Genomic DNA, 19,194 nt, shown 5'->3' on the forward strand with positions numbered 1-19,194 from the left:
CAGAGCTTTTGTGAAATTTACCTTAGGGTTTGAAAAGCTTTTTTACAGTTTTTCAAGCAGCCAAACTGGAAATATGTGACATCAGATTTGGACCTTGACTGAAGATTTAGCTCACGGTGAGACTGTGTCTGAGACAATTTCTCATCCAGCCAGGCCAAATTGTCTTTTGTTAAATTGTATTTTAAATGTATTTGATTTCATAGATTTACTGCAGTCTTTTATAATAATCTGATTGTTTGTCTGGTTATTATGTGGTTTTGCCCATTAGTGATTGTATGTGTGTGTCCCTTGTGTCTGGCCCTAGGGTTTCCCAGAATCAGGTGGGGCAGAACTTCACCTTTGTGCTGACGGACATCGACAGCAAACAGAGGTTTGGTTTTTGTCGACTCACTCAAGGCTGCCGGGTCTGCATATGTCTGCTCAGGTAACACACACACACACACACACTCAAATTGCTCACTAAATCTTGTTACGCTTTTAGTACTCCAAGGTGCATGTTTTTCTTTTGTATGCTTCGTTCAAACTCATGTTGTCCTAATGAACTGAATCTTACTGCAGACTTAAACACTGGCAGTTTTTAAAATAATAAGCATATCCAACTTCCATCAGTTACACTAATATCAAAAAAGAGACAACAGGGTGTGCAAAAAGTTATGCTGCACTTAACAAATCCAAACCATATAAAAGTCAGCTTTTCACATTTTACTTTCTGAATCAGAATCAAGAGAATGTGTGGGAAAAGATTTGTTCAAACACCAGCGTTTTTATTTATTCGTTCAAATAACTGAGACTTGGTCTGTTTTGCCCTTTTTTTTTTTAAACTATCTATGGATCAGTCTCAGAACTGTTTTTTTAATCTGCATTTATGTCTCAAGTGTGATAAAAAAAATTAATTTACTAGATCTTAGAAGTGAACACAGATTTTTTTTTCCCAACAACATTTCCATTCATTCTCACACTTCACACTGAGCTGCACTATGCCAGAATTACACATTTATATTCTCATCTGCCCACACAAATATGTTAGTGATGTGCCTATAATTATCCAAAAGTTTAGCAGTTTTTGATATTTCATAGGTGGATTTATCTTATCACAGCGTACATAAATGAGGATACCAAACCCAGAAAAATTGCATTTTCTCCGCATAATTACTCTCCAACAAAGGCTATTATCATTTAATTCCCATGTAATTGCATGTTGACACAATGTTTGTACAGATGTAATTACCTTACCATTACAAAGAAGGAGCACTCCAGTGCTAATCTCAGTGGACAGGCCTATGCACTTTGGAATAAACTGAGGAAAATGTACAAAATAAATCAATTTTTAATGAATGTATTAAGCAGTTTAACAAACAACTAACTGGAAATGGAGCACAAAGCCTTTTCTTTTTCTCTGTTAGTGTAAAGCAACACTCCTGTAAGTGCTGCTCTCGCCTCTGTACGTGGGTGTGTGTGTGTGTGTGTGCGTGTGCGTGTGTGTGTGTGTGTCTGTCTGTGTGTGTGTGTGTGCGTGTGCGTGTGTGTGTGTGTGCGTGTGTGTGTGTGCTGGGTGTGTGTGTGTGTGTGTGTGTGTGCTGGGTGTGTGTGTGGCTGTTGATGGACAGTCGTGGGTTTGTCGCTGCCCTGATGAGCTGCTGTGAAGAACAGTGTCCCTCCTCCCCACACCACCCACCCTTCCCGGCCAGCCTCCATGGCCTTTGTTTTTCTTTTTTCTCGCTTTCTCTCTCTCTCTCTCTTTCTTTCTTCCCCTCTCTCCCTCTCTCTCTTTTCCTCCCTCACTCACTGTCTCTCTCTCTCTCTATATCTCTCTCTCTCTCTTTCTCTTTCTCCTCGTTATTCGGCTACTGCCACAGTGCGACAGCAAAGACGCTTGGCCCATAATTATGCATGAAGCTTCACTGCCAATTAGCAGAGGTTCCCCTGTCCCTCTCGCTGAGTTAGACATGCTAATTCATTTGACATATGATGTATAAAATTCATTATGCATTTTGAGTAGTTTGCATGGCTTGCTTCATTTTTAATAAGACAACGTATAGAAAGTTTTTTTTTTGACGTTGTTAATTTAAAATTGTTTGTGTGCACTTCACTGTCTTTAAAAAAAAAAAAATCCTGATCTTTTTTATTTTCATACGAAGATAAGTAAAAATATTCTAAAACATAAAAAAAACATATTAGATGTCTCATTAAAGAAATGTGGAAATTAAATTCCTGCATTCAAGGTCCTTGGTCAAACATTTATTTTTGTTTTGTTTATTAGTCTTTTTTTATTCTTCCTCATTAGTTATGCAAGACAGAATTTAGGAAATGATAGAAGACCACTTGTGTTAAAATAATAACCAAAGCCCCCCACAAAAAATACAGATAATGTGAGTTGTTTGTCTGAAAGAATTACTAGTTAAAATTTGGCTGTTAAAAATCTAAAGCAGGAAGGCCCAGGCCCGCTATTTTATTTTTCATTTAATGTATAATTTCCTATGGCTATAGAATAAAGGTAATTAAAACAGTTTGCGTCTCTGTGATTGTTGAAGTGCTGGGACCGTAAAATTGTCACCTCTGCTTACAGGAGGAAGTGCCTTAATGAGTAGGACAGTTTTATGTGGACAACCCTTTGTAGTCTCACTGCTAAAGCTGTGGCCGAAAGGGCCACTCTCCCTTCAGGCATATTCTCGACAAAAAAAAAGAAACAACGCGAGAAAGATAATTATAACTTGTTCTATTTTATACTGTTATTCCCCTGTCTTCTCTCATACTTTCCTCTCTCACATTTGACAGATTTTCTGTTGAACATGTGAGTAATTCTGAGAAGAAATATGTGGATTTCCTCAGTTTTATTTGATTGCTATGGCTTTAAGATACATTTTAGGGACTGCATTGCTCCAGTTTGTGGTCACTTAGTGGATCGCCGGAGGACACTTCCTTCCCTGTACTTAACCCTTAACCCGAGAAAGTAAAGGTGTAATGAAATCTTCCACTGAGCTGTCTACAAAGTGTAAGATGACTTACGATTACAGGTGCCTGTGCATTAAAGGAGATTTAAGACTCATCTAAGGAACAGGAATAAGTGTCGTGCTTAGCACCCAACAGGTAGTTTGTGGCTGCAAAAAGGGTTCCACTATAAAGAGTTAATCAAACACTTTAAGTACCGAACAGAATAGATAAAATGTGTTCAAGATTTTTTGAAGGTTTTTATTTTATTTCACTGTAGATTTTCTTCTCGGATGCATACAATATTATATATTTCAGCTGTGTTTCTTATAGTGTGTGCTCCTATCCATAATGGCATAATTATAAGTTCCTAAGGCTCCTCCATGTCCCTGTCTGTCAGATATTTCCATGTTGTTAGGTAGTCTGAGCCGGGGGACGAGGAGCACGACGGGCTGTGAGTGGACCGCAGATTAACTGGTTCATTCTTTGAGTACATGGCACTTTGAGGAGACGTGTTTAAAATGGCAGGAGAGATTGCGGGGCCCCCACACACTGAGCACTCCTGTGATGGATGCCTCTCTCTCTATCGGAGGATTTGCGAAGCACAAACAGATCTGAGCAATGAACTGTGACGAGTAGGAGTATCTCTCTAAGCTTTCCAAACTTTAACTTTGCATCAACAGAGAAAGCAGAGCAGGGGTGGGGAGGGTGGAGAGGGATAAGTAGAACAAAACAAAACATCTTTAAGTTATATTCATTCTATTGCATTTAAATAAAGCATGAAAACCTATTGCCTATTGTGGGAAGATGTTAGAAGAATATTGATAATTTGTGGTTGGCTGCCTTCACCAGCGATCATGCGTTTTCCTCTAAAACAAAGGATTTACAGCACCTTGGTGTAGGAGTGTAATGACTGTGAGATCTGTGAGGCCTGACGGCTGCTCTGACAGCGAGAGTCCTATTTACATCCCCTTCAACTGTGAAAAATGAAGGATTAATGTCCAGAAGCCTGGCTTTTTAAACACATACAGGGGGCAGATAATACAAAGGCTTTGTTCTCCCTCCGAGTCATTATTTCAGGCTGAACTTTTTGTGTAATTGCTCAATGTAAACTGACCCCATATGCAGATATCTGTGCTGTATGTTGTTTGACATGGCAGAAATAGGTCTTCAGGTTGATATCCGGTCAGCATGTGAATTAACATACGCATGTTTGAGTTAGGCTCTCCCGCGAATCTGACCTGATTGCGGTAAAGCTTCACACAGACGTCAAAATATTGGCATGTTAAGAGGCTGATTGTTTCAGGCTAATGGTCACTCAGCCTCTCTGATTGGTGCGCTTGGCTGCACTTCTCCGGGAACCTGGCCTGTCATTGGCCCCTTGCGGATTTAGCGATATGAAAATTTGCATTAGGTCCACTTTATTGTTTTCTTGTTGTCTGTTAATTCCAGTCTACAGAGCAGCCAGTGACCCATGCCCTGGAAACTCCTCAGTCTCCAGCCAACTGCTTGAGCACGACTTCACTGGCTTATGAACTCACACACAATCAAAGCTTCACTCTTGTTATTATATAACTAAGAAACTGCACATTTAAGATTTTTCTAATTTTAACTAAATTATTGTCTTAACACTGTTTTCACTTATTGACATAAAAAAATACTCACTGAATTTGGTGAGCAAATCCACTTGTGATTGATTGGCTCATTTGGGCCACTAATTTATTTTTGAACCCCTGCATCCAGGCAAGTTAATGAAGCATTAATGGGAGTTTCTGTTTATTTCATCGTAATGCTAAGAAGCCCTTATCTGGAATCATTATTCATGCAGTGTTCAGAACCGCATGTTAAAACCTCAAACTAAATAAAAATTCAATACATTGATAGGACACCATGTTTTTATTATTTGATTGCATAACATTAAATGAACTGAGCCCTCGCAGCTTTTACGCCAAAAGAAAATGTTGGCCATCTTCCACCTAGAAAGCGAGTCGACTTGGCCAAGAATATGTCAACTTTGTAAAGGAAGCCATGCTGCAGATGCTTTTAGCTTATGGTGGGTGTACTCAGTGATTAGCTTTAACACAAACACTGCAGTATAAATTATTTTGAGCTTGTTAATTAATTAATTTATTTTACATTAGTTGCATAAGGCAAATATATTTTTTTTAATGTGAAGGACATAAGAAGAAGAGGGGCAGCAGGAGGAGGGGGGGGGGGGGGGGGGGCAGGAGGCATCTTGGGCTGCATTTTTTTGTTAAGCCTGTGCATCTGTGAGCAGCATGCTTGTAAACCATAGCATCCCTTCTCGTCACATGAAAGCTTTTTTTTGTAAAAGAATCTAAAATCCATTGTTTTGTATTTTTTCTTCTACCCTCCCTTCCTATTGGCTTAAAGGGCAGACATGACAGGAATCCTTAACATGCGGCGGGCTCCGGGTACAAAGAATGTCATAATAAGGACTAGATTGCATTTACTTTTTTCCCCCCAATGTAACAATGTAACTGTGCTTTGGAGTAGCTGGGAACACAATCCATTATCAATGTCCTGTGTGCATTTGATCTTTAAGCAATAGGTCACTGACAATAGCCAGCACATACACACAGTAATATAGCAAGGCTATATGTAACAAACTCCTGCACATGGTTGGAAAATGTTTATGGAAATTTTGATGGGAAAACATAGTTGCAACATACAAATAATGTTTTCAGGAGCCTGAATCTCTTTACATTTGTTGTAGTTTTTTTTGCTTTGTGAATATTTAAGTTTTTTTTCCAAATAGCAGAGAAGCTCAAAAATAAATGAGGAACCAATAAAAATAATTAGACGTAACAAGCAAAGCAAAAATCTCACAACTGGTAAAACATTGAGGGGAAAACATATAAAAAGGGAAAAATTGAGAGATTGATTAGCTTTTACCCCAATTTTCTTTTTTTTTTTTACAAAATTCAAACACACATTCAGGCACCTTTTAAGGTACCCAAACCACAAACAAACCCTCAAAGCTTTTAGTATCACATCCAAATTGTTACCATAAATGCAACAATTGCAAAAAACACAAAAAAGCCAATCATTGCCCTTTTGATGGCAGGAAAAAGACCCCTTTTTATTTAGGCGGCCATGTCCACGCCTTGTATGCCAAACAAATATGATGATCTTAATATTTTGTTTAATATATAAAATAATACAAAACAGGGCATATAAACTCACACATATATACATACAAAGATTTTAGGTTTATATGCATTGTACTTTTAAATGACAAATGCAAAATCTGTGATGACAACAAACCGAATCACATCCTGTTTTTTTAACAATGTCAGATTTAATTAAACCTGTCTTTAACACGTTTGTCTCTCTGACTCTTGCAGCTATCTACCATGGTTTGAAATCTACTACAAGCTGCTAAACACTCTGGCAGACTATCTAACGAAACAACAGGTAATCATGCAGATGCATTTATAATTGTATGTATATAAGGTACGGTGTGAGTACATGAAAAATACGACGAGGTGGTTTGATTTGACTGAGAAACAAGCACACAGTTTAGTGTTTTTGAAAGTGTACTGTGGTAAGATATTTTCCTCCATTCTGTTCTTCCTCTGCTTGTTGTCTTTTGTGTGCAAGTTTTGTTCGCCGTCTTGGGCTCGACTTGGCTCCTGTTGTTAGCAGCAACAATGTTGACATTTCACAGACCAAACGCTGATCTGACACTGGAAGTTATTCCTGATGATTTACTGGAAAACAAATTGTTAAGAAAAAAACCAAACCACACACAAACACACACACAAACACACACACACACAAATGCTCACACTTCACAAAAGTCTTTTCCCCTGACTATTCACTGCATTGTACTAGCAAAGGGAGGGGAAATGTAAAATATGCAACAAACTGGGGAGATGTGCAGCGTCTAGCGCAGAGGGTGTAGGTGATGTTCCCATGTTTAGACTGAAGAGAAGAAGAGGGAGGGAGGCAAAGCAGGGGAGAGAAGCAGAGAGCTTAGGGACCGCTTTCAATTGTCATGTAGTCGCTGCTTCTTCCGAGACCCTTGGAGAGCAATGATCAGGACGGAGGGGCTCGCTAAAGTAGCAAACAGAACACATAAACATTTAACATTCACCCGCATTTATGTGATTTAGAGGCAGAATATAGAGAGAGACGGATAAGTAGAAAAGACCAGTTTGTGAAAGAGTGAGGAAGAGAGAGACAGAAAGATTGCTGGAAATCCTGTGTGACTGAAGTGTTAGTGTGCATGATTTGGTTTCTATTTACCCCGCTGTCCGTTCCAGGCGAGAGGGAGATGTTGACAGACGAGGGAAGACAGAAGAGCGATGAGGGTTTAAGGCGAGGGGTAAATGAACTGTTTCCCCAGGCCGTGTTGCTGACCATGCGTGTGAGCATTGAGCCTCTCATGACAGGAGGCTGTTCGATTGCACACCCTAACACCCCCTCCGTCCCTCCCACCCTTCTCCTTCTCTTACTGTATATTGCCGCCCATTCCTCTCGAGTTTCTGTTTCCTTTTGGCTCGCACATACATACACACTCACACACATTTCCTCAAACGAGCAGTGGCTCGTAACCAAAACCAAAACAAAGTTCTCAGAGAGGGTGAGCAGTGGAAGAATTTAAAACAAACAACAATGTGCAAACTCAGTGTTCACAGTAGTTAGTTTAGTTTAAGTACAAGTTGCAAACTGTTGTCCCCACTGGTTCTCCAGCAAGAGGCCCCAGAGAGTGTAAATAGCAGTCTTGTCGTAGAACTCATAAATGCTTGAAGAATAATCTCGGGGCCTGTTCTGTGGTCAAGCTAGCTCTCTCTGACGGCTTCTAAAAGCCCCTGTCTTTGGAGCGGGGACCCCAGCTTAATTACCGACAGCCCGCTCTCGGCCGTAAATCAACACTGCTGGATAATAAGCGTCTGCAGCCCTACGCTCAGCCGTCTTTTAACCTCACCATTGCTCGTTAAACATATGTCAGTCGGAAGTTTTGGAGCCCTTCAGGCCTCGCTGCAGGATTGCCCTCTGGTCTGCAGCATCGCCCGTCCCAGCATTGTTGTTAAGATTGACACATTACTTGTGACATCAACAAAACAAGTAAATAAAATTCATGTGTCCTATGTTTTTTTTTTATTTTTTTTATTCTTCTTTTGTTGTTTGTTTCTCTCCCGCAGGAAAATGACTTGAATGACATGCTGAATTCTCTCTATGATCTGCCTGTGCCAAAGCCCTTCACGCCAGTCAACCTGAGTGTGGTAGGTATAGATCTCATATTCCCCCTTATCAGAGGCAAGACAGCTGAGAGTAGAGGTAGAAGGGGGAGGGGGGGTGAAGAAGGGGGACAGGTAGGTTACTGTGGAAGTGTGTTGCATCAGGAAGGAGACTGGAGATGAAAACAGTTGGCTGTAGAAGTTAAAAGTAGAGCGAGAGACACTAAAGACAAAATGTATAAAACGGAAAAAGTGGAGACAAAAGGAAGGATAATGAGAACTAAAATGAAAACGACACAAAGAGGAGAAGATGAAACAAAGATGGCATGAAAACAGACGGAAGAAAATAGGGCAGACAGGCAGAAACAGGGAGAGGATCGACAAAGCGTAGAGGCTGAAATGGACGAGATAAATGAGGGAACGACAGAGCAGACAGACAGCGAAGAGCAGGAGGAGGTTAAGATACACTAGGTAGGAACAGAGAGACACAGAGGGCCCGGGACTGACACTCTGTTTGGAAACAAGAAGTGGCGCTAACAGGTTTTCGTGCGATAAGCTCAAGCTGGACATGTTTAAACTCGAATGGACCCCTCACAACTCGTCATGTCTCCCGCTTATCAAAAAGTGAAATGGCTTAACGAGCACAGGTCCTTCAAAGTCGGCCAGTGTTTGTGTTAACTCTGACACAATCTCTCCTTGTGTGTTTCCAGCTCCTGCATAAAACACTCACTCTTAAACAGTTTTCGCTCCCATAAGCCCGGCCTATATAAGTAGAATGTAATGATTTTCAGAGGGACTGCTGAACTCGTAGTGTTTTGTTCACTAATATCTTTATTTTTGAGTTGCTTAGACTCCACACCGTAATGGGATCAAAAGAGTTTCAGTGTTAGCCTTTGTCCTTGAGGACCTCCGCTCCTTTTTTTGGACCAATTAAAAAAGCAACTCTGGGTCTTTTCTGCGGCATAGGTCTCAGAAGGATACGCATCTAATTACACAGATGAATTTACAACATAACAAGACTAATACGAGGTAATCAATACATCTCTATGGAGGTTAACAAGGTCAATTAAGATTCCTTGTGATTTATTTTTTCTTTGTGTCGTTTTTTTTTTTTCCTTTTTCCATCAGCTGAATATATGAACTAAATCTTTTCATCTGCATCTCGGAGCTTTATTGGAAAAGAAGCCCCAGAGAACAGAGGTGATGGCTTCATGTCTCTTCTGGAGAAGCCACTAGTTTGATATTTAATTGATGAAGCAGAATTATTCCCTAAAAGAGTGTTTTTTGTTTTATCATGGCAGCCAAGAAGAAGGATCATTGTCCCCTTTCATGTGTGAACCCTGTTTTGTTCTCTATCTCCCTCTCTCATTGTGCAAGAATGAGCAGTTGTATATTGCCACTGGGCAAGTACTGAGAGATCGGCGAAGCAAGGAGCCGGTGAGTGGAGGGGAATGACTGAACGGCAGAAACGGGAGGAGGGAAGGAGGCTGCTGTGAAATATGAAACTGCTGCTGTACTAATCGCATGGGAGCCACGGCTTTCCAATTTGGCCAAATAAGCTGCGCTATCTTTTTAAATATAACAAAAACAAACTATCCTGGGCCTTGGTGTATGTTTCTTCTTCTCTGGAAAACAATCAAACTTTGTAAATGATTAATGCCATTCCACACTGCTATATTCTCTCACTGAATATCAAAAGTTTTTTTTCCCTCTTTATGTTTAAAGCAAAGGCAATTGTGCTCAAAAAATCTCCTTGATGCCTTTCCAGTTAACCCACTTTCAATGTTTTTATATAAACATGTCTTCGAAAGAATAAGAAAAAAGCAGATAAGCAAGCAAACAGCCAATGAAAGCCTGGGTTGAGTTGAGGAGCATGGCTTGTGATTATCACAGTGCCATGAATTTGTAGACCAACGGGGAAACATTATTTAGCACACAGAGCAGAGGCAAAGAAAGACCGAGAGACATACAGTATACTGTACTGATGTATCGCCTCAAGTCGCTGATCTTTGATTACAATTTTATTTGTTTTGTTTCGATTGCTCTTTTATTTAGTTTCAATTATTCTATTACAAGTCTTCTTTTCAGTCAACTCTGTAAAGGCTTCCCTTCACACATGCGGTGTTGTTTACAAAGATGACGAAGAAGCAAAGATTGTCTAATCCACTTTTCAGGCGTGTAGCATTTAGCATGTAGCAGAATTAAACTCATCTCTGCCCTCATTTCAAACCAGTTTAAAAATGAGACTTACCCAGGTGAGTTAATGAACATGTTACGATAAGAACAACAGTTATTCAGATATATATTTTATTGTTTTCTTTTGTCGTTCAAGTGCCATTGGAAAGCTTCTTTTAAACTGAGCTGATTTAAAAATGTAGCCAGGAAACTACTCCAAAGAGAAGGTAACTGAGGTTTACTCTGAAAAATTTGACTTTGTGTTAATTGTTAATTGTTTTTTTTTTTTTAAATATTCTTTATGGCAATTGATTGGTTACTTTAGTACTACCAGGTGATATTTTACAGTCAACTATTAACTGTAATGCTAGCTAGCAGCATAACCAGAAACTAACCAGCAGCATATCCTTAAATTAACAAAAAAAAGTTATATGTTTTAGTACCAATACCAGTACCCTTAAAGTGATACTGACACCAATAGAGTACTTTCTCAAAACTTTTTTTTTCAGGTTGTGCTGATTAGCTGCGAGAAAACCATACAATAATAATTTTTCAAAGGATATAATTCAGGTATCGTTTGAAGAAGAGAAGTTTTGATAATACTTCTGGATTATTTTGGTTCCTTAAAGGTACAGAGTAGTGATACCCAGCCCGAGCACTAGCAGCGTCACCAGGCAACAAGTGTCGAGTGCCTTTACACATTAAAAGCAACTAGAATATTTGTTTTATACCTTTTGTACATCCTTGCAGGGATGAAAAACCTGGCAGTTTTTTTCTGTCTTGTTTACCAGCAAAAAGCACATTGTAAATTAAACAACTGGTTGGCTTCTGTTGAAAACGTTTGATCTCCCAAATATGATAAAAAGGAACTTATATATTGAACTTTTGTATGTAGCCTGCTGCTGAAGACAGTGGAAGTGAGCCTCCGCTCAACTCTAACAAATTCTTTCACTGCATGGGTTTTCCTTCCTTTACTTTAGTGCACAGACCTCTTTAACTGCCATGTTTTTGTATTGTAGATACTCTGTTCAGGTGTAATGGTTGCAATGTAAAATATGCATGAAAATGTGTCTCCAGTGATTACACTATTTAAACAAATTCACTTTCCATAAAGATGGGGGGGGGCGTTGGGCTGCTTATGCTCACATACAGTATGTTTTGCATCAGAAGGCAAAGCCTTGGGTGTTGGTTCCACTTTCGTGTTTGTGTGTGCTGTATGTTCGCTTGACTACAACAATGACAGTCCTCTGGGAATATGACGATTGTTTACTCATGATAATTGTTTTCACATTTTCACACTTAATGCACTTAGGGGGTAAAAACTGTTTTAGTTTGTTTTACCTTTAACTAAATGTTCCAATATCAACCACAGACAAAAAGTAATGTGCCGCCATGACTTTTTATTCATCATAACTGTCTGTTAATGTTTTATTTGCTCAAACACTGTCACTTAAGACTAATAAGCATTGTTATTTTAACTGGTTGCTGTTTTTAGCAGTTGGTAGAAATGATCCACTGCTGTATGGAAATACAATTTTGAGATATGTCAATGCATTAACAACAGAGCAAAGTCAAATTGCCACAACTCTACTCAACACATTAAGCTGATATTTTTACATGATTATGGATTTACAAAGTTTTATATTTTTATTGTCTGACTGTGACAGGCTTCTCTCTCCTGTGTTCTTCCGTCTCTATAATCAGAGACATCTATCTTTCTTGGTGGTGATACTTTCGGTGGGGTTGCGGGTTTTGGATGACTCCTTATGTTTGCATAATCATGTTGTTTGTTATGTTGTATATTTCTCTTCCAGGAATTTATTTTTTCTAAATCAAACATTGCTTGATAATGCAATTAACTGTTGTGCATCCAACTCTCAGGTGTTGGGTGTCATTCTTCCTGCCATGGGAGCCACAAATCAAATAAAACTACTACAGAAAACATGGAGTGTGTATTAGCACAACATTATTTGTTTGTTTGTTATCTGCATGACAATTGGCCTCAGGTTTAAACAATGCAAAGTCTTAGAAGACTAAATAACTTAATTTAAATACTATGTGAGTATCTGTTGTAGTCGATATAGTCTATTTAAGTGAAGACCTGCAACAGATGGTCGAGTGAAGGCCTAGAGAAATGCAGGTGTACTAGGGATGCAGGAGAGTGTGTGTGAGAAACACAATAGTGTGTTTCACTTGGTGCTTTGTCTACCTGTCTCCAAACACCACCTCTCTCAGGCCCCTTTGATCTGAACACTGAACCTGCCCTGCTCTCCCAAAGTGAGACAGGCAGCCCTGTGATCCTCTAAACAACCTGTGTGTGTGTGTCTGTGTGGATGCACACGTGCGCACATGTGCACGTATACTTTTGTCTGTGTGTTGCTGCTCCGCGAGCCTTTTTAATGCTTAAATAAAGACTCAGTTTTCCACCGGAGACATCACCCCAGTGTGTGTCTGTGGGGAGCTGAGCTACTATTGAGTTTTCTCTGTTCTGTAGGCCTGATAAAAGCATTGCCACAGTTCAGACACCAGCTCAGCAATTCATATAGACAGAGCTGAAGATGAGCCATAAATCATAGAACAAAGTGAACGGCCTTTCCCCCCTCCTTTTCCCCTTATTCTCTTCTGTGTGAGTGGTATGCTTCACTCGTGACCTTCCCTCTTCTTACTCCTGCATGTTTGTGTTTTCGCAGCACTCCTACTTCATCGCCCCGGATATCAATGGACTGCCAACCATCCCTGAGAGCGTGAGTATTCATGGAAAAAGAAAAGGGAGAGCGACAGAAAGAGATGAAGAGCGATCCCTCTCTTCTGGAAACATCTCTCTCTAATCGTTTTTAATCAGATACACTTGTCACCTTTTGAAATTATTGCATCACCCTCTTGTTTCAGTTTTATCTCCTGTGGTGCTTGCACTTTTAATGTCGAAGTTCAGTGATTGCCATGGGTATTAGACAATTCAAACTGAACACATGTTCTTTTTTTGATTTTGTATTCAAATTGTAGTTCAAGCAGCGAGCGTCTCAAGTCTCTATGACAAGGGACACCAGATGAAACAGTAATCAATCGGACAAATCAAGGAACATTTATTGATATCTTTCTTACAGACACGACTGTATCAGAAGGCTGTATACTTATCTTTTTTTTACTGAAAAACTATGTGCCGAGATGGAAGTCCAAGTCCTTTTTCAGCCAGTACTGAATGTCTTTGTGTGGCACACTCTGGCACTCTCTCTGTCTGTAGCATTGACACTTTACTGTAAGCAAGGACAGTTTGTTATGTACCTGCATATCCTTCTATTCTTGTCTATCTCCAGAGGAACCTGACAGAGTACTTTGTGGCTGTGGACGTCAACAACATGCTCCAGCTCTACGCCAGTATGCTGCATGAACGGCGCATCATCATTACCTCAAGCAAGCTTAGCACTGTGAGTCCATTCCTTCCAAGTCATTCTCTCAGCTGCAGTCAGCTATCAGCTCTGCCCTGTCAGGCACAAGGGGGAAAATATTTTAGAGAATAGTTCAAATACTGCAGCCAGCAGGGAGATGACTTTCCTTAACATGTAATTCGAGCTGAGGTGAAGCTTTCAGTCACGTCACCCCAAAATCAAAAATAGATAGTTTTCCTTCGACCTGTACTGCTATTTAGATTTGTAGATTGTTTTGTCAGTTGCTGAGTGTTGGAGATCTTGGCTCTAGACACGGCTGCCTTCTCCTGAATAGAATGGAACGAGATGGCACTTTGTTAGCGGTGCTAAAACAAGCTTAGCAAAAATTGAGCAAGAGCAGAAGTGCCAACAAACTGCAGTTCCTCAAATGTCCACTCGAGGCTGGCTCCAAAAGCGAGTCAATCCCTGTAGACCCCTATGTTAAAATACACAACTTAAAAGCAGAAATAAACATGTTCACGCGTACTAAAAATGGTTTTGGTCTCTCTAGCTAATATCCCTCTTCATGATTCAACTGTACACGGGGGTGAATTTTTTATGTAACTCGTGTTAAAAGATAAGATATTCCTTTTTTGATCCCCATGAGGGAAATTCAGGTCTTGCAGCAGCACAAGTATAGAGTAAAACAGATAAGAATAATAAGAATAGAATAGAATAATACAATTAAAATAAATAGTATAAAATTAGAACTATAAGACATTAACAAACAACAAAGACACTACATCCACTAGTGGTATGTCAAAACTAGTTGTGCATATTAAGGATTAAAGTTATAAATAATAACGGGTGGGGCTGCTTTGAGTGACAGTCAGGAGCTGTCATGAGTGGCAAGCATGCTGCATTCTGCCCGCCTCCTCATCCATGTTCCACCTCTTTGCCCTATATTGTATGAGGCGGGAGTTAGGAGGAGTCAGACTGCCAAGAGGATGATTGCCAGAGCCAACCAGCTCCTTATTTGGCTCTTCAGAAACGTATGGGTGACATCACAGAGACCACGTCCGTATTTAATCCAGACACACCAATGGCTGTTTATAGTTCATAGTATATGACCAAGTTACTCAAGATAAACCACAGACCTTGTTGTGAACAGTTTCATGCAGGAACTATTTTCTCTTTGTATCACCACACAGAAGGAAGAATGCATTTACTCATGGATAACAGATTCATCCTTGCTACAGTGCAAATTTTAAACAATACTGCCGTTCTCCTTGGCTAAGCTGTAATGCAGCTGGCAGGTGTAGTTTTGCAGCAATACAATACTTAATAGTAGAGATGTGAATCCCCAGACGCCCCATGATACAATTTTATCCTGATACTTGTGTCATGATACGATATTATTGCTATTTTAAGCATTTTGCAATATGGTGAGTATTGCGATACAATATATTATGATTTAACTGTTTATCTGCATTTTGTGTCCTCAAAATTGAATTCAACCAATAATTATTTTGTCAAGAAAGAAGAAAATTTCTCAGTCTATTCATCTCACCTTAGTCTTTTTATTTCTCCACAATGAGAGTCAGACCCACAGACTGACCAACAACGTATTCAGTCAAACTGAACTTAACTGATATCAAACATGTATGGACGAAAACAACTGCAGCATTTTTTTCAAACTTTCCTCAACTTTAAGTTTCACTGCTCTCAATTTTTTTGAGTGAAACATAAAAAATAAATCTGCAGCGTTATTTCAACAACTTCCCGACACGATATCCTGAAGCACATGGTGCCTATAGATTCCTTAGATCTTCTAGTTTCATATGATACCAGTATCTCCAGTATTATATTCCTAAAAGTGAGACGGCTAAATAACGGCGAAAATACCCACCGGCTGTCAGAACGCTGAATATTGATACTTTGGCGGTCATGAATCAATATAATATTGTCACGCAAAATATCCCTAAACTTTGCTGATCGATTTTTTCCTCCACCTTTAGTTAATACATGGGTCATGACTTCTGAAATGAGACATTGCTGTTGAGTTTCTAAAATGTATTTTTTTGGCGCTTTGAGCACCACAAGCAAAGTACCTCATTGTCCCATTATATAAGAGGGAAGGCAGACACCTCTATTGCCGATATCTCTAAAACTAAGCAACTTTCCCTTTTCAATATGTAATCTAATGTAAGAAAAAAATGTTTATTACAATGTGAGAAAATGGAGGGTCGTGGTTGCTGTTTTTGCCCTCATATCAAATTCTGATAACCAATTTGAAAAAAGTATATAGCTCAAATGGGACTGTTTCCTAGACTGAACATGATTTTCTTCATCAATAATCCAGCAGGATATCAAACCCTAATTAGTACGATGAGGATATTTATCTGGCATGACTATGCTACTCGTACAGACAGAGTTGAACTGATCTGTCTGCCCCCCCCCCCCCACCCCTCTTTGCCCGGGCATCCTGCAGTCAGACAGCCACACCGTGAAATCCACACTAAAGCTGGATTATATTTGACTGTTTGTCTTATAATTACAACATATTAATGGCAAAAATCCCCTAAATTATCCATTATTACACATCTCTACTCTCTCACATAATTTAAGGTCCCTTCTGCCTGTATGTATGAGGGAGGAAATCTCTCTGTGTCCTCTTCCTCCCTCTGTTCCTCATTCCAACCCCCCCTCCCTCTTATCTAGGTGGCTGATGAGGCAGAGCCAAATGTTTATGACAGATGAGATGGGAGAGGGAAGTGATGTCATACATGTCCTATCTGTATCTGTAGTGTAGCTAGTCCTGCCTTGGTATCTACAAGGCTGCAGAACACTGAACAGCCGTAGGGGCCAGTGGGTGGTGATGGGTGCTGGAGGGAACGGTACCCAAGGTCTCCCACAGGAGCTATAATCAGAAAGAGCTGCAAAAATTACCCAGCCCTCAGAGAATATCACCTGTCTTCCCTCAGCTCCCCAGACCAGCAGCACTCTGCTCAGGGTCTAGGCTGCACACTGTGCTGTGACACAAGGGTTACACGATGTAAATTATCAGACTCAAGGGTGAAGGTGTTTTTCTTTTTAGCAGGAAGAGGGGGGAGGCGATATTTGTCTGTGATTTACAGTTTTCTGCCGCTCTGAGACTAATCTTGGCCTGTTTTTTTTTTCTTCTTTAAAACAAATTTATGCTGACAGGATTTTTTAAGAGCTTCCACGTCAGACCTTTACCTCTGTAAACCTTTCATCCTCTGTAATCCTTCATCCACTCATCTGTCTATCCATCCATCTTCCTCCGGGAGGGGTGTTTTGGTTATGTAGCGATATATGTCAGGCACTGTAGTACAAAGGTATTTTCACATCTCCACTGGGATTACTAGAAGACCTGATGTTATTACTGCTCCTGTGATGCGTTATTTTTTGCTGTTGGGTCGAATGACCTCCTAGTTCAAGTGGAAATGGCTGCCATGATTCTGGGAGCCGGCGTTCTTAGTGTATACATGCTTAACTGCAAAAGAGCCCAGCTCATTATCCTCACCACTCTCTTGTGATCAAATATCTTAAAGGATGGGAAATATATAATGAATGTCAGAGTTTGTCAATGTTTGTTACAGTGAGTGTTAGCAGTTACTGGATGGGCAGGTAATATTTCTATAGTCTGCCTGCCACAGATAGAGGATGTATGAGAGAAGGTATTGTTAGTAACATCGTTAGTACCATCCAGCTGCTTTTCACCACCTCCGCCTGTCCAGCCTCTCAGCCAAGCAAAGAGAAACAGGGAATAGAAAGTAGAGAGAGAGAGAGAGAGAGAGAGAGAGAGAGAGAGAGAGAGAGAGAGAGAGAGAGAGAGAGAGAGAGAGAGAGAGAGAGAGAGAGAGAGAGAGAGAGAGAGAGAGAGAGAGAGAGAGAGAGAGAGAGAGAGAGAGAGAGACGCACACACACAGATATACTGCATTTATTCTGCCTGCTCTAGGTGCTGCCTGTGTTAAAGCCCCCGGTGAACCCAGTGTGTCAGTCTGCCGGTACATGGCCGGCGCGTCTCGCAAGCAGCCAACAGCAAAGGAATAAATCATGATCTTACAACAATGCGTCAGTTGACTTATTGCTGTTTCGTGACCGGAGGTGAATGGTACCACTGTTTTAAAAGGCCGGTCGGCGGTGGCGCAGGGGCGGGAGCCAGCCGAGCGTGCAGCCTTGTCATAGGGCCGTATAATAGGGCTGCATCGGCCCTTCCTCTAACTAGTCAGTTGGGAGGACCCCCACCACCATCGCCCCACCACCCTCCGTGTCTTTCATCTGCCGAGGCCCCCCAGCTCTGGAGCCCAGCCTCTGCCCTGCCTCTCGCCCAAACTCACACAGCCCGGCCCCAGCACCGGCTGACAGCAGCCCTCTCATCAGCCTGTCAGGCCTATGCTAACAAGGAACTATCCATCCACCATGCCCTAGAGTGCCAGCTGTCTCTCTGTTTCCTGCCTTCTCCTCTGTTCTTCTTCTCCTCTACTTCCCTGCCTCTGTCTCTCTACTTTCTCTCTTTCTTAGTTATTCTTCCTCACTGACATATTATTTTCTGTCCATCTGTCTCTCACTCACCCTGACTATACCTCTCTTACTCTCCCTCCCTCTTCCTGGGTGTCTTAATGCGTCTCTCTGTTGTTGGGCATCTGCAGAACATCGGTACATCCTTCCCCTCAATAGACTTATCTCAGCCCCGTGCCATGTGGCTGACTTGTGCCACGGCGAATGTGTTTGTGCACACGTGCATGTTGTGGGTGTTTGTGTCTCTTTTGCATGCATCTGTTTGTGTGTCTCCTGTACTCACAGGTGTTTGTACCTTATGTCTTGTGTCTTTCTGTGAGAGAGTCGGTGGCTGCGTGTGCATGTGTGGGAGGCCTGGCGTTAGCTGTTACCTGTGTCGTCCCGTGTGCCCTCTCTCTCTCTCCTCGTGCCACCTACTTGTTTGTGGCACACCTGCGTTGTGCCGGGCCTGACACCAGCGTTTGTCAACAGAGGGAGAGGCAGAGCACGGGTAATTGGTGACTTACTCTGTGCAGGGGAGGGGAGAGGGAAAGGCTAACACAGCGATAAACCAACAGGAGAAACGAGTGAGAGGTAGCAATGGACAGAAGGCAGCAGGATGAGAGGAGGAAAACAGAATAAGAAATGAAGAAGTGGCATGGAAATGAGGCTGGGAGAGGAGAAGAGAGGATTGAATTTGGAGAGTGCGTAGGGACAGAGTTGGAAGGAAAGGCTAGTGGAGGGGAAATGAGTGTTTGAGGCTGGTGTGAAGAGGTCAAGAGCGACTCTGTTGATACCATTCCTCCTGTCAAATTGAATTACATTGCCTGCAGCAGCTATTTGTCTCACACCCCGCTCTGGCTGTAATTTAACATGTGTGATAGGTTCCCTCATCTAAGAGCAGAGGGAATGAAGTAGAGGTAGAATCTACATTACTCTGCTGTTTAATATGAAAAATATGTGAAAGAGGGGTATATAGGCCCCCATGGTATTAG

At 41.0% G+C, this 19,194-nt stretch overlaps 1 protein-coding gene across 3 annotated transcripts in view; it reads left to right on the forward strand.

The window, feature by feature from the left end:
• The window catches only part of dennd1b (DENN/MADD domain containing 1B), a 123,745-nt gene that overhangs the window by 45,399 nt on the left and 59,152 nt on the right, over positions 1–19,194 (forward strand). For 2 of the 3 annotated variants that reach the window (XM_059340318.1, XM_059340321.1), the window contains exons 5-9: positions 305–424; positions 6,297–6,366; positions 8,100–8,180; positions 13,001–13,054; positions 13,625–13,735. In XM_059340318.1, the coding sequence (XP_059196301.1) occupies positions 305–424; positions 6,297–6,366; positions 8,100–8,180; positions 13,001–13,054; positions 13,625–13,735 (436 nt within the window). Of the gene's footprint in view, positions 1–304; positions 425–6,296; positions 6,367–8,099; positions 8,181–9,512; positions 9,573–13,000; positions 13,055–13,624; positions 13,736–19,194 lie in introns of all 3 variants that reach the window. The other variant, XM_059340317.1, reaches the window with a different exon arrangement.

Source organism: Centropristis striata, chromosome 9 (assembly GCF_030273125.1).
Source record: "Centropristis striata isolate RG_2023a ecotype Rhode Island chromosome 9, C.striata_1.0, whole genome shotgun sequence".
Taxonomy (NCBI): domain Eukaryota; kingdom Metazoa; phylum Chordata; class Actinopteri; order Perciformes; family Serranidae; genus Centropristis; species Centropristis striata.